Here is a 15,162-nt window from a genome sequence, read left to right as displayed (position 1 = left end):
CTATATATTTTTTTTTTGTCAAGATGCCAACCCAAGGTGTTACATCGCCAGCGACCCAGAACTGAACTCCACAGCGTGGTTTGCCGAGTACATCGGGCCTTTCATGTCTTTCCTCACTCTGGACGATCTTCTAACATTTGGCTCTCAGACGGTACAGAATCTACATCGGAGAATTTTAAACTGCTGCTCAGTTTTTGTTTTGTTTTTTTGTTTTTCCATATTAGCATAAGTTAATAAAAAAAAAAGTTGACAATTTCATGACGTGAAGACATGCTTGTCACCCCTCCCTGCAGGTTATTCAGGTGTTCACAGTGAACCCTCTGAACATCGCTCTCCTCAACCACTCTGTCATACCTGAGAACCTCACTACTTACTATACTGAGCTTATATATGAACAGGACAGCAACTTCAACCCCTTACTGTGAGTTTAAACCTATAAAATATGTTGCGTCACTTCACTTCACATGTATGTGTACTGTATTTTTCCATAAATGTTATTCATCGCTGTTTGTAGTCTTCCTCTGCTGTGTCGGTGTATCGCTCCTGGTCCTGCATACACCCAACTGAGTCCAGAAGAGACTATGATAGTTCTGATGAATCTCACAGATCTCTGCACAGACCTGGACCCACAGGTAAGAAACGAACAGCAACAATTTGCTTATCCTTTTAAAGAGAGTAAATCTTTGTTCCCTGGAATATTTAAGCTGCGCACACAAATCTCACTATTACTGACAAAGTTTTCCTTTTCACGTGTGAAGATCAGTGCTGCTTTGGCGGGTAACTTTGGTGACAGAATTGATGCCCATATCATTGCTGCCCTCGGCAATGAAAGCTCCGGCATGTCCATAAACCAGATCCAGTCAATCAAACCCGAGGACTTGAGAGCTGCCCTCGGAATTCTCGCCAGTGTGATTGACTGGAACGAAGGTCAGGCCAGGGCCATCATCCAGTTGCTGCTGTCTTCAGGCATGATACAGGTAGTTGCTGCCTGTTGTTTGATTTTAGATTCTAAGGTTGACTTCAGTGGGATTTAAATCATCTTTGTGGTCATGCTCTCTTACGTGTGTGCTGCTTCCACACTTTTCCACTCCACCAGCTCAACAGCTCGTCATCACTGATAGCTTTGGGAACTCTTATCATGGGTGTGTCTGTCAAAGAGTTCGAGCAAATCAACAGTTCCCTACTGCTAGAAGCCTTTAAAAACCCATCATTGGTGCAAAACCTGCTTTCTGGTCCTGAGATCATCCAAGAGAGCGTTGTCACTCAGGTATGACAGCTTTCTGTTACAGCCTTCATTCAATGATCAATAAATGTAGTTGGTTTTGTTTAAATAACCCACAAAAAAAACAAAACAGGATCTGGATAGCTGTGCTATTACACACCTATCCAGAAAATGCTGGTTTCACCACCCTGTTTACCCTTTCACCCTATCACTGCCACTTGTCAAAAAGACTGGATGTTTATGAGAAGCTACAGTAGAGACAGCATCCACACACATTTAAATCTAAATGGGTCACAATGTTATAAACAACAACTAACTTGATTTAAACCACACGCTTCCATCAGCTACTTCAGGAAAAGACAGAAAGTTTTCCACAGAGAGTTAACTGCCATCACTGCCTGTCTTTTCCCAGATCATATCAGTGAACAGCAACAACGAGAAAGTAATCGAGAACGTTCCAGATGATCTGGGCACTAAGATCCCCCGACCCCTGCTGGTGGACTTCTCCAGCAGCAACTTTGTTGTCACCAATCTCAACAAGAAGAAATGGATACAGCAGCAGGTAGAAGATGAAATACTGTTGTTGTTATTTTTGTTGTAGCTGTATTTTTATTGCTGTGTTGCGATCTGCTACATGCCTGTTGTTTACATACTTTGTATTCTTTTTATTGTTTTGTTAGGCTGAATTGTTCTTCAGCGTGATAACTGTGGAAAGTGCCACCGCACAGCTGGGAGGTCCAGACAAGTGAGTTCCATTAAGTCTGTGAGACCAATCAGGGAAACATCCCGTAGGTGGAGACCTAACAGTGTGTGTGTATGTGTATGTGCAGTCTGTCATCCTCTGTGCTGCAAGGGTTCACGTGCACTGGAGTGAGGGCCATTAGCATAGTGCAAATCAAGAAGCTGATCAGAGCCTGTCGGAGGACGGGCAGCAACAAGGTGACACTGGTGGAGACTCAGGTAAGAGGGCAGGAGAAGGTGTGTGTGTGCGTGTGTTACTCGTGTTCTGGGGACATAAATCTGTTTACACAGTCACATTGTGGAGGTTTAACTCCATGTTGGGGATAAAAACTTAAGTCATGTCATAGGTGAGTATTAAGATTAAGGTGAGTATTATAGTTAGATCAGGGAATCAGTGTGCGTCAACATTACTTCCATTATAGTATTTAGAGCATTTATGGATTTTTTTAAAAAGTCACTATCAGATATAATGCTAAAAAGTGAACATATTGGACCTCTAGTTTGTATCAATTGTTTAAAATGCCCTTAAGACAGTGTAATATAACACACATAGCCCATGAATCATGTTATAATTACATATCTTATTCCCCATTGGACTCAGTCATAATTTCTGAGGTGTTGCATCTGTGCACCACCACAGTGGATCTTAAATCAAATAATCAAGATGTGATTCAAGTACAGAATTCCAGCTTTAATTAAAGAGGTTTAATGAAAGCGCTGCATTAACAATTTAGAAATTACAGCCATTTTTTATACAGTTAATCAATTGTTTGATTTCAAGCCCTCTGTGATGGGAAATGCAAAAATACAAAATCCCAATAACCGTTTTGCCTTTTTTTCTCACCAACAGCTGACCTGCATGTACAATTACATTAAAGGAGATGGAAACACCACCGTCTTCAGTCTCTATCCTCCAGATGTGCTGCTGTATTATAAGTAAGAATACTGTTTATTTGTGCTGAATTAAAGCAAAATGGTGGATGTCATGACTGCTGAGGCTTCTGTTTCCCCCTGCAGTTACTCACTGGTGCCGCAGGCCAGCTGCAGGTCCTATTTGACAGAGCTGGGAGATGCAGACTTCTCTGTCTTCTCCCCGGCTCTCAGCTACATACGAACTGCCCTGTTTGAAAATGCAAAGCGTTGCCTGGTGAGTCCTCGAACCATACATTGCTTCTCATGCTATTCAAAAAATTGGATGCCACTGTAATCATATTAATTACTGCATAAAATATTGAAAATCAATGTCATCGCAATAAGGTTTTGTTTAATGTTTTCATGGGGGTTTCTATTCTTTTTAAAGGGTATAACAAACACAAGCTTAACTGCAGATAACATATCAGTTTTGGGAAACATGTGCTGCATCCTGGATGGGTCCTACATCCAAAACTCAGATCCATCCATCCTGGAAAAACTCAAAGGATGCTCAGATCTCACTGATGCTCAAGCAGTTGCTGCTCAGACTCTTCTGATTAATGGGAAAACCAAATACGGGTAAATAAACAGCCTCACCGCTGTGGCAGATTTTTTCTTTGGTTAGGGTTTTTTCCTTGCCACCAGATTTATGTTTTTCCCCCTTTGGTGTCTTTTAAAATAACCACCTTTATGATTTATTTTTTGCTTGTTTTTGTTTTGATAATCAGAGCTCCTTCAAAGTGGACTGTTCAAACTCTGAAGGATCTTGGGATGCTGCCACTATATCTGACTTCAACCTTCTATGATTATTTTGACCAAGTAAGCACTACATGCATGTGTGCTGTTACCGGCAGCACTGTTGGACTGCTGTTGAACTGACATGGGTTAAGTTTGATTTTTTTTTAATGTATTTTTCTTTCTTTCTTCCTTTTTGTTTGTGTTCCTGTGAGCAGAAAAGAAAACGTGAATTCATGAAGTACTTCCTGGCCATTCTCAGGAAAAATAAAGTTAGCAGGCAGAAGATAAAGAAGCTTAAGAGGGAAATGGCAATCTCCGTTAGAAATAAGTTAAAGCAATCTCCAGGTTGGTTTCCCTCTGTTAACTGCCCGGTCCATTTCACACATTAAACATTTTTTTTTATATATATATATATATATAAAATTTTGGTTTCTTTTGTTTCAGCCACTGACTGCACTGTGGGTTTCATAACCCGTGTCACTATCAGCAGTGAAGCCTTCCCCCTTGACTACAGTGATATAAACCAGTTTAACATCTGCCTCAATGCCACCATTGTGAGGGATAACTTGGATGCCATCACTCAAAAGTTGGACCAAGACGACTACCTCAAGATTGTTCTCAGCAAGCTGCGACAGGTAGGCAACCAAACTCTGTGAGGATGTTTGTAGTCCAGTTTGTAACTAGGATGGGCTTGGAGATGTGGAGTGACACACTCCTTTTTGGACTTGAGCACTTTGGCTGAGAAACAAAGGATACTGCACACATCTGTGATAGTAATGGTAATCACATGGGTTTTATCATCTATTTTGCTCTAAATGTGACTGTAATTTGCAAAGTATATGTCATATTCTATTGAATCAAACTTAAAACTAGTGACTGATTACATGAACTCTGGAGCCTATCCTAGCTATCATATGGTGACAGGCAGGGTACACCCTGGACAGGTCACCAGTCTGTTAGTAACACAAAGAGGACATTCACAGTCAGATTTTTTCAGTTAAACCATAATTCATTAATTTCAATTTTTTTACATCCAGAAATTCAATCAATTCAGTTCAGTCATGTTGAACTGCAGAACTGTGTTAACAAAGTCATATTTAAAAATATGATTTTGAAGGAGACGCAGGATGAATTATTAAAGGTACAAGCAGTAATTTTTTTTAGTTTTATAGAAAAAAAAAGAATATTGTACTCATAACTATACATAAATTAGTGGGTAATTATGTGTTCCAACAAATTGATGCAGATGCATTGATTGATGCGAACATAATGAATCTATTAAAAATACATAGGAGCAGGCATGGTGGGAGCCGCCATGTTTACCCACCATATTTGAATACAGTGGCCAGGAAGGACATCTCCTTTCTGACTATATGTAGTATGCTAGAGACAAGTAAGAAGAGAAGTCATGGGCATTTGTGTGCTGTGGAAGCAAAATTTAATTTGTGGCTGTACTATCAGACTTAGGGTATGAAGGATCATACCTATATTTTATCATTGGAGAGGGGAGTCCATGTCATCAAAGAATCAAAACCATGAAGGAGAGAGACAACGGTACCTGCATCTGAATAAAATAAAATAAAAGTCCCTAATGGCTGGCTAGCAGAGGCTGACAGCAGCAAAAACAGCAGTGCTTACTGACAGAAAACCTCAGGTTATTCTCAAAAACTCACCTCAGTATTGCTGTCATTGGTCAGAAGTGAGCTTCACAGACCCACCGACTCATATCGGACTCCTGTTACAAAGTTCTGCAGCCGCCTCCAGAGTAAATAAAGCCTATAAACAATAGGGGAAAACTCTAGGGTAGATCCGGTCCGCAGTGTACTCGGATAGCACCCCGGGGTCCAGAGTGCTAACTGAGTATGGACAAAGGCCAGCCAGAATTTTTTTATGTGGTTTGGAGGTAAAAATGTAAAATCCCACAAAAATGCAAGAAATAAAATATCAGCATTTTATTTCATGATTTTTTTTTTTTTTTTTTACAAAGCATTGATATTATTTAACCAGCCATTTTCTTCCACTTATCCAATTCAGCGTGGCAGGGGGGGGGGCTTTTTGGAGAAAGTCTGCATGGAGTGTTTGATACTGTATTTTGTGTTATTAGCAGACTATTTTATGGATCTAGAATCTAAGCCATGCACTCTGTTGTAGTTTGTTTTTTATTTTGCTAAAACTTATTTTCCCAAAATAAAAATGAAACTAAACAATCAATGTAAAAACAAAATGGGGAAATTTGGTTTAGGAAAATAGTAGCGTTTCATTTTATTAAGACTGAAATATTAGAGACATTATCAGCATTTGATTGGGAAACTCTACAGAGATGGTTTAAGCAGTTAAATGATTAGAATTCAGGTTTTGAGGATGATGTTAAAGAGGTTACGCATGAGCCTACACTTTTTTCACATGCTGAATTTTTGTTTTTATGTGGTGTTGCTGCATTGTAGTTGTAATTGTTTTGTTTTGTTTTTTTAGCAATTTTCTGCTTGAATAATTTGTAACTTTACTTTGAGTTTAAATTTCCTGTGACTTTCCCACATTTACAGGCTTACAGTCCCAGCTCCATCCCAGAAAATCAGGTTCAGGTCTTAAGCATGGCGTCTCGTGTAGCCACTGTAGAAGACATCAGCATGTGGACTATCACTGAGATCGACACGCTCGCTGCTTTGATGGACCCCATAAATGGGATGTGGGACCCGAGTCTGGTGAGCAGACAGAACAAAGCGTAAAGTCTGTGTGTGCTTACTTTACGTGTCTTCTCATCATTGCTTGGTTCTCCTCATGAAGGCTAGAGCCATCATCACCAAGTATCTGAGTATAAAGGGGAATAGTCTCGGCACCGCAGAGATCAACACCATTGGAGGACCAAACTTGTGCTCCCTGGATGTTCAAGTTCTGAAGAACATTTCCCAAGAAAGTCTCAAGTAAGTGTGTGTGTGTGTGTGTGTGTGTGTGTGTGTGTGTGTGTGTGTGTCTGTTAGGAGGTTATTTTTACAAAAATGCCATGACATTAGAGGCTGGTAATATCTGAAGGGTACAAGAACATATTAAACCAAGAGAAATATGCATAATCTGTGTGTTATAAGATTACCACACACCATCATTACCATACACCATCTCTGTGTGTTTTTATCATCTGCAGAATGGCCAAGAAACTGGACATGTCCAACTGCACCGCTGATCAAAAGAAAGAACTGTTCTCCATCGCCTTGAAATCATTTACCCAAAGAACCCGCTCCACAACTGTCCCTGTTTCCACTTATCAGCTCATACAACCGTACCTATGTAAGCAAACACCCCCTACCCCCCCACACTGTATGCATAAAACCTTCACTTAAACACGGCTGAAAGTTAACCATTCATTTCTTTCCCGTCTTGCAGCTGGTGCAGATCTTGCATTTGTCCAGAGTTTAGTGTCTGCCAATGTCAGCATGGACCTCACAACCTTCACTGGGCTGCTTGAGAATGTTATAATGGTCAGTGCTGTGTGTGTGTGTGTGTTTCATAATTGTGTTTCATAGTTTTAACTTTTAATTTTAGGATTTTCATTTTTAAATTTAGACTACCTGTGCCAGAAGTCTTTGTAAGATCCATCGGGTGGGGGTGGGGTGGGGGGTGGGTTGTTGTTGTAAATGGATGGCCCTGAAAGTAGTTCTTTACCTCACTCAATTCATTAAACGTGCCTGATAACTTGTAAAACTAAATCTAGTTTTTTTTTTTTGTTCTCTTGAAGGATCAGAGTGTGATAAAGTGTGCATTTATTTCCTCATCTATCTGCTCTGTTCTCCCTAGAACCTGACTGTTGCTGATGTTCAAGGTCTTCTTGGTGCCAACCTCCCAACTTTGAAGTTATATGAAAATGTGCCAGTGGTACAAAACTGGATCAGTAATCAGTACCAGTCAGATCTTAATAGGCTAGGAGTGGATATTACAGGTGGCAAGGCTGACCCCATCACCAGCCCTACTGTCAGCACCTCCACCGGCACAAACGTCAGCACCTCCACCAGCACAACCGTCAGCACGTCCACTGGCAAAACCGTCAGCACGTCCACCGGCCCAACTGCCAGCACCTCCACTGGCAGTACATCAGGCACATCTTCAACAACAAAATCAATGACAACATCAGCAATAATATCAACAACAAAATCTTCTGGATCCAGCTCCACATGTGAGTATTACAAAAGGTAGCATGGGGTAAAACATTCAAAGAACAGCAGCTCAGATAAGGCCACAGTACCACATCATAAATACTGTGTAAACACAGTTTGGAGTGCCTAATACCTGATAATGGATTTGACAAGATTACTGTGAATGCAGGTGATATTTAAGGAAGTTATAAGAACACATGAGATACTTTGGAACTTTATGAAATCTGCATTCCTCCCCATTAACTGAAAAGCCCTCCAGTTCTGGGCAATCTTTCTTTTAGTGATGACTTTACTGACAGTCTATAATGTTTCCATAATCAAGTGTAAGAAATAAAGATGACTTAACAATAATTGCAATAATAATAATAACAATAATAATAATTGCCCTTAGCCCTGTTAAAAGCAGCTGTAGTACAGAAATACTCAGATTGGTAATTTTTTCAGTCTTTCAAATGTAAAAACACTCAAGAGCAAAAGTAAAAAATAGCAGATTAAGACAGCCGCAGTAAGCCCGTTAACCTCTAAAGCCAAAGAGCATTTCCTGTGCTTACCTTAAATGAAAACTCCCACAGTAGCGCAAATCCACTGTGTGACCAGTGCTGGAGGACTTTATGACCCAGTAAGATTTTCTTTATATATTTTTAATAATGTGCAGTTGTTTTGCCTACATGCACACATTTTGAACTTTCAGTCTTTCACTTCCAGACAGATTTTGACTTTTAGAGGTTGTTAAAAGGTGTTGAAAAGAACTTTGTGTTGAGTGGGTTGGCTGTGACAAATAGAGCAGTTTAAGAGTTTTCTAAAAAGCCCGCAAGATATGAAACTGCTTTTGCTGACGAGTCTTTGAAGAGTCGCTGATATGGTAGCATTACATCAATATTACAGATTAAAAAAAAAAAAAAAAAAAACGTCAAATCAAGGGCAGAAAATACAATGGTATTGATCTCTAACGTGAGTTTATGTTTCTTTCTTCCCAATGCACCCCCAGTACGAGGCACTGGCTTCTCTTTCCTCGTTCTCCTCGTACTCCTCATCGCTGCTCAGCACGTTTTGATGTGAAGAAAACTGCACTCGTGGATGATTATTGGACTTTGGAATCCAAAATGGTTGATAAGTGGATAATAGCTTGAAATAATGTTTTTTTATTTATCTCTAATAGAAGGAAATAATGTTAAACAGAAGAGTGTTTGCTTTGTTCTTTGTATTGCTCACTGTCAAGAAAATAGTTCATGTGCAATAAGACAATAAATGTAAATAATGTATTTTTGATTACTAAATCTTTGAGCAGCAGGTTTGTACGCTCTGAAACCTTTCACTACATCATTTTTAACTCATATTTTTGCTTTAATTGTTTTTCATCTGGTGGTTCAGTTACAATGTTGATTGCTAAAACTAAGATTAAACAGAAAATGGAGTTGTCAGGTAACAGCTTTGGGTTTTATATAGTTGTATCCCTTTTCACAATAGCACTTTCTTTAACCACTTTTACTTTGAAAATGCCTTTGAGATATTAATAATAAATATATATCGTATATCTTTGCAAACGTTATCAGAGCTCATTATTTGTTTGATCTCAGTTTTTTAATGTTCAAACGTTTGGAGGGAGAAGCTGTTAAAAAGTCACTACACCAAACAACAAACAGCAACTTTAGTTACAAAACCAATTATGAGTAAATATTTTCATTAGTTAGAGCTTTGTATTATCTGTAAAATGGCAGAAAATATGTTGCATAATTTCTCAGAGCCTTCAAATCTCAAGTTGTGTCCAACATGTGGTCCCTGTGCATATGTCAGTCAGTTGTATTTAAGCATTCATACTGGCATTTGGTCCACATTACAATGTGTGCCTCTCCAATCAAAATAGCTGAAAATGGCATTTCTGTTAATCAACAAATCATTGCAGCTCTTTGAGTTATAAACGTTTATACACGCCAAGTACAGTCTTGCAGGTAGGACAGGTGTGCTTGGCATCCTTCAGACGGTCCACACAGAACGGGATGAGGCAGCAGCCTAAAACAAAGCTGGAAAAGACAACAGCTATTTTCAGTTTTATTTACTCATATTGTTATATTTTCAACCTCCATCCATCCCTCCATCTTCATCTGGTTATCCAGTTCACAGCCGTGAAGGGCTGGAACCGATCCCAGGTGTCACATGTCCTCAAATGGGGACATGTGACAGCTGACATTCACTACTGTATATTGCCAAAAGTATTCACTTGTCTTCCTTCACACACATATGAACTTGAGTAACATCCCATTCTCAATCCATAGGGTTTAATATGATGTCGGTCCATCCTTTACAGCTATAACAGCTTTAGTTCTTCTGGGAAGGCTTTCCACAAGGTTTAGGAGTGTTTATGGGAATTTTTGATCATTCTTCCAAAAGCACATTTGTGAGGTCACACACTGATGTTGGATGAGAAGGCCTGGCTCACAGTCTCCGCTCTAATTTATCCCAAAGGTGTTCTATCGGGTTGAGGTCAGGACTCAGGCCAGTCAAGTTCTTCCACACCAAACTCTCTCATCCATGTCTTTATGGACCTGCTTTGTGCACTGGTGTGCAGTCATGTTGGAACAGGAAGGGGCCATCCCTAAACTGTTCCCACAAAGTTGGGAGCATGAAATTGTCCAAAATGTTTTGGTATGCTGAAGCATTAAGAGTTCTTTCACTGGAACTAAGGGGCCGAGCCCAACTCCTGAAAAACACCCCCACACCATAATCCCCCCTCCACCAAACTACACTTGGTACAATGCATTCGAATAAGTATCATTCTCCTGGCAACCACCGAAACCAGACTCATCCATCGGACTGACAAACGGAGAAGAAGAGAACACATCTCCACTGCTCTCAAGTCCAGTGGTGGCGTGCTTTACACCATTGCATCCAACGCTTTGCATTGCACTTGGTGACATAAGATGGAAACCCATTCCATGAAGCTCTCTGTGCTCTGTTCTTGAGCTGATCTGAAGGCCACATGAAGTTTGGAGGTCTGTAGTGATTGACTTGAAAGTTGGTGACCTCTGTGGACTATGCGCCTCAGCATCCGCTGACCCCACTCTGTGATTTTATGTGGCCTACCACTTCATGGCTGAGTTATTGTTGATCCCAATCACTGCCACTTTGTGATAATAACACTAACAGTTGACTGTGGAATATTTAGTAGTGAGGAAACTTGTTCAGTCTTTTTCACTGAGCTCCTGAAAGCGACCCATTCTTTCACAAATGCTTGTAGAAGCAGTCTGCATGCCTAGGTGCTTGGTTTGCTACACCTGTGGCCATGGAAGGGATTGGAACACCTGAATTCAATGATTTGGATGGGTGAGTAAATACTTTTGGCAACATATTGTCTGTCATACAATAACGGGACAACATTCCTCTCCCAAAAATCCAGCAGCTGCTCTCCTCAGTTCCCAGATGTTTACAGACTTTTGTTAGAAGAAGTGTGGATGCTACACAGAGGTAAACATGGTTCTGTCCCAGCTTTTTTGAGACGTGCTGCTACCATTAAATTAAAAATCAATTTATTATTTATTTCACACAGCATCCCAACATTTTTGAAATTGGAGTTGTAGTTGTTATTGAACACATGGATGTATGGACGATGTTTACCATCAACCCTCTCTAATCGTTATTTCGATTCAGTGGTTATGAAGCCATAAAGATATATATTAATTGTACACAGTATTTGCAGTAAATCACATGTGAAAAAATTGGCAATAATTTCCCAGATGGCAGTGAAAAGGTAGATAAATGATCATTGTATATGAACCAAATTTTAGTAACTCATTCATAAACTAATAAAGTTATTGTGTAACTAACACAGGAAGCAGAAATTAACATTTACACGACATCATGTTTGTCTCTGGATAACATAAAACAGTTTAATTAACAAGCTTCTGTGGAGCTTTCAACTATTTTCTTGAATTTCAGGCATTGCCAGACTAATCCCATCTCTTGCTATCAGGGCTGTAGAAAATCTTTCAATTACATAATAAGTGAATGCTTTGACCCTTCTTACCCACAGAAGAAGAGCCCTCCACAGAAAAGGTAGGTGAGCAAACCAGCGGAGTAGTCCACCTTGGAAAGGACTGTCTGATGGCAGCTAGGGCAGGCAATCTGAACGGGACTGTCTCCCAGCGGGCTGACCGTCGCTACGCAAAAACAAGGAGGGAATGCTGAACAGAATCAGGTTTTCAATAAAAATACAGGAAGCTAGAGCTCAGCTCATAAGAGTAATAACCATTTGGTCTAATAATACAGACTGTATGGTACAAACTCACCAACGGGCACTTGTGCATTTGCCATTTTTTTTTCCTGTGCACACAAATTAAAAACAACAAAACAACAAAAGCTGAGTGCTCACAAGTGCAACAAAAAAAACACTAAAATCCAATTAAAACCAGAATCTTCAACATTAGGTTTAATCTTAAAGCAGCAAAAGTTAAAACAGGGTACTTACAGTTTGTGTCGAACAGAGAGGTGAGTTTTCCCATAGTGCAGAACTTTCTTCCCCTTCAGCCTCATTTACTTAATTAAGTCATGAGATCTTCAAACTGTCTATGTGAACCTCACTGACCCAACCCAAAGCAAATACTCTTATTCTTTTTTTTCTTTTTTTTTAAGCCCTCAATATAGTCTTATTTCTGCGTACTCTGGCAACTCTGGTGCCACACTGACAACTTTGACTGTGTGTTAGTGTCACAGCATATATTCTGTATACCTCCTGTGAGGTACACCAGAGCTGAACGATGTAAAAACATGTGGGAAAGACATTTCTGAGATGCTTGTAGTGCCCAGCAGTGACTGAACCCACATAATCCTCCATTCAGTGTGAAATTAGCAGCACATGTTCCTGCTGCTCCAAATTAGACTGGACATTAAACCATTTGTGTGCACTGCAGTACTGAATTCATGGTCATACGGTGGTATCTGTTCTGCATTTATAAAGCCCCATTCTAAAATGTGTACAACAGCATCATTTCACATCAAGAGTTTCCTTACACATGTGGCCGTCTTTGGAAACTGTGAGATCTACACTGGAGTTTAAAAAAAAAACAAAAAAAACAGCAAATCAGGATTGAATGTTTGATAAGTAGGTAGATGGAGTTTGTTTAAGTTCAGCTATTGAAGTGATGTGCTCAAAACACACTGCAACTGATGTTGCAATGTCCTCCCACAAATGATCCCAGATCCTGGGACAGATGGATATGTGGTTTAATTTGGGTCAACGACAAACAACTAAATATAAATAAGGGTGGAATGTCTTTACCAACTTTGAGGGAGTATTTCTATGCAGCTTAGACGAAATGCTTAGTATGCTGGCATTGCCTGTTGTTCCAGGCAAGATGGAAAGATATAGATCTATATAGCTATAGAAAACAAGCAACATATAGATATAAAGAAGACAAAGTGCATGAGGAAAGTAGAAATGAAAATATCAAGCAAACACTGGAATTTACAGAATCAGTGATGACCAGTTGAAACTGTGGTGCAATAAAACTATAACATCACTGTGCAGGTGAGCTCAGGGGAATAAATTCAACTGAAAGTAAAGACTTTTTCACATTTTTACAAATATGAGGTCACTGTGAAAAAAGATGTGGGAAAAAATACAAATATCTCAAGTGGAAAATGCAGTGATTCAAGCACACGAGCAGATCAATATCAAAACTTTCCCTAAATTATATCAGGATCTTCAGAAACAGAAAGGTAACAATACCGAAATGATACCACTCTTCATTACAATGTAGCTTCAGTTCATTGAGGTTTATGGTCATTCATTTATGCACAGCTCTCTTAAACTCCCGGCTGCCACAGCATTTCAGTCAGCTTGAGATCTGGACTGACTGGGCCACCGTAGCACCTTGAATATTTTCTTTCTTCATTCTGCTGTAGATTTACAGGGCAGCATGGTGGTGTGGTGGTTAGCACTACTACCTCTCAGCTACTATAACATCTAGAAGGCCTAGGTTCAATTCTACCTTGGCCCTGGGCCTCTCTCTGTGGAGTTTGGATATTCTCCCTGTGTCTGTGTGGGTTTCCTCCCGCAATCCAAAGACATACACTTACTGGGGTTAGGTTTATTGATCACTCTAAATTGCCCATAAGTATGAATAGTTGTCTGTCTCTTTGTGTTGGCCCTGCAACAGGTTGATGACTGATACAGGGTGTACCCTGCCCCTTGCTAGCTGGGATAGGCTCCAGCCCCCCCCAACCTTGAAAAGGGTAAGTGGAAGCAAATGGATGGGATGACTGTCCCATTTTATGACCCAGTTTCAGCCAAGCTTTAGGGAAATAACAAAAAACAGAACTTCACCAAAAAGAACTCAAAACACTGGGCCACCAACCCAGGACCATGACTTCTCTTGTTCAGTCTTTTTCTAATTGTATCATCATGACCTTTAACATTTAACATGCTAACCGAGGCCTGTAGAGTCTGAGATGTAGCTCTTTGGGTTTTCTGCAGTTTTTCTGAGCATTACACAGTTTGACCATGGGATGAATTTGCTGGGGAACCCACTCCTGGGAAGATCAGGAGCTTTCTTGTTTTCCACATGGCGGGCTGGCTCTCCCTTCATACCCGGCTGCTCCATCACTGGTTTCTCTTCATCTATAAGACAATCCTGGGCAAGACACACACTTATCTGTCATCTCTTCTTCATGTAGCCCATAATAAATATCATACAAGGTCAAGTGACTACATCAAGCTCACCATTCCCAATACCTCCTCTGTTTTTGTCTGCAACTCCTTTTGCTTTACAGCTCCAAATGACTGGAACACTTTACAAAGCTCCCTCAATTTGCAACTTTAACATCTCCTACTACTTTCAACCATAAAATTCAACACATTATAGTTGACTCTTACTCTTGCTGATCACCCCATATCACACTAATGTACACTATATATCATACATGTCCACACACACACACACACACACGTTAGTGTCCTCTCTCTCTTTATGCTAACTCACCTTCTTCTCCTGACTCCTGCGTTTTATCCAATTGTCATGATTTACATGCTTGCTCCATGTTAATCTGGGATTTTATTTTTGACATGTTCATATGTGTATATTTATGTGTGTCTATGTGTAATGGACCTGATTCTATTGGAGCCTCTTGACCAGGTCATGTTTGTAAATGAGAACTGGTTCTCAAACATTTTACCTGGTAAAATAAAGGTTTAAAAAAATGTGGGGGGGGTGGGGGGGTGGCCATATGACCCTTCCCAGAAAGCTGCAGACCTAAAAACAGCCAAATCTGCTTTTATAGAGGCGCTTGCACAGACTGATGATCAATTAGTCGAGTGCATTTAGTTTTCTTTTTCATAAGGCTTATAGTTAGGGCTGAATCTGAAAACTCTGAACCGTCCGTTAGTTATACTGCAAGAGGCCTGGGTTGCTG

The 15,162-nt window shown here is 40.1% G+C and overlaps 2 protein-coding genes across 2 annotated transcripts in view; one reads left to right on the top strand and one right to left on the bottom strand.

The window, feature by feature from the left end:
* Positions 1 to 9,272, top strand: part of mslnb (mesothelin b) — a 30,250-nt gene extending 20,978 nt beyond the window's left edge. Inside the window, exons 46-65 of the mRNA XM_030742924.1 lie at positions 24 to 151; positions 294 to 421; positions 515 to 632; positions 759 to 977; positions 1,097 to 1,267; positions 1,635 to 1,784; positions 1,903 to 1,967; positions 2,053 to 2,182; positions 2,814 to 2,899; positions 2,981 to 3,110; positions 3,264 to 3,454; positions 3,604 to 3,694; positions 3,829 to 3,958; positions 4,058 to 4,248; positions 6,157 to 6,315; positions 6,398 to 6,534; positions 6,753 to 6,895; positions 6,992 to 7,086; positions 7,403 to 7,778; positions 8,747 to 9,272. Coding sequence (XP_030598784.1) covers positions 24 to 151; positions 294 to 421; positions 515 to 632; positions 759 to 977; positions 1,097 to 1,267; positions 1,635 to 1,784; positions 1,903 to 1,967; positions 2,053 to 2,182; positions 2,814 to 2,899; positions 2,981 to 3,110; positions 3,264 to 3,454; positions 3,604 to 3,694; positions 3,829 to 3,958; positions 4,058 to 4,248; positions 6,157 to 6,315; positions 6,398 to 6,534; positions 6,753 to 6,895; positions 6,992 to 7,086; positions 7,403 to 7,778; positions 8,747 to 8,817 — 2,909 coding nt within the window. The 3' untranslated portion in view covers positions 8,818 to 9,272. The remainder of the gene's footprint in view (positions 1 to 23; positions 152 to 293; positions 422 to 514; positions 633 to 758; positions 978 to 1,096; positions 1,268 to 1,634; positions 1,785 to 1,902; positions 1,968 to 2,052; positions 2,183 to 2,813; positions 2,900 to 2,980; positions 3,111 to 3,263; positions 3,455 to 3,603; positions 3,695 to 3,828; positions 3,959 to 4,057; positions 4,249 to 6,156; positions 6,316 to 6,397; positions 6,535 to 6,752; positions 6,896 to 6,991; positions 7,087 to 7,402; positions 7,779 to 8,746) is intronic.
* A 48-nt stretch (positions 9,273 to 9,320) lies between these two features.
* LOC115789492 (lipopolysaccharide-induced tumor necrosis factor-alpha factor homolog) lies at positions 9,321 to 12,486 on the bottom strand. The gene is made up of 4 exons (XM_030742938.1): positions 12,221 to 12,486; positions 12,042 to 12,075; positions 11,780 to 11,912; positions 9,321 to 9,779 (listed from the first exon to the last, which is right to left on the bottom strand). The coding sequence occupies exons 2-4, from the start codon at positions 12,064 to 12,066 to the stop codon at positions 9,671 to 9,673; spliced, it is 267 nt and encodes an 88-aa protein (XP_030598798.1). The 5' UTR covers positions 12,067 to 12,075; positions 12,221 to 12,486; the 3' UTR covers positions 9,321 to 9,670.
* Between the last annotated feature and the right edge of the window lie 2,676 nt (positions 12,487 to 15,162).

This window comes from Archocentrus centrarchus, chromosome 1 (genome assembly GCF_007364275.1).
Source record: "Archocentrus centrarchus isolate MPI-CPG fArcCen1 chromosome 1, fArcCen1, whole genome shotgun sequence".
Classification (NCBI taxonomy): Eukaryota; Metazoa; Chordata; class Actinopteri; order Cichliformes; family Cichlidae; genus Archocentrus; species Archocentrus centrarchus.
This window is presented reverse-complemented; position numbering and strand designations above follow the sequence as displayed.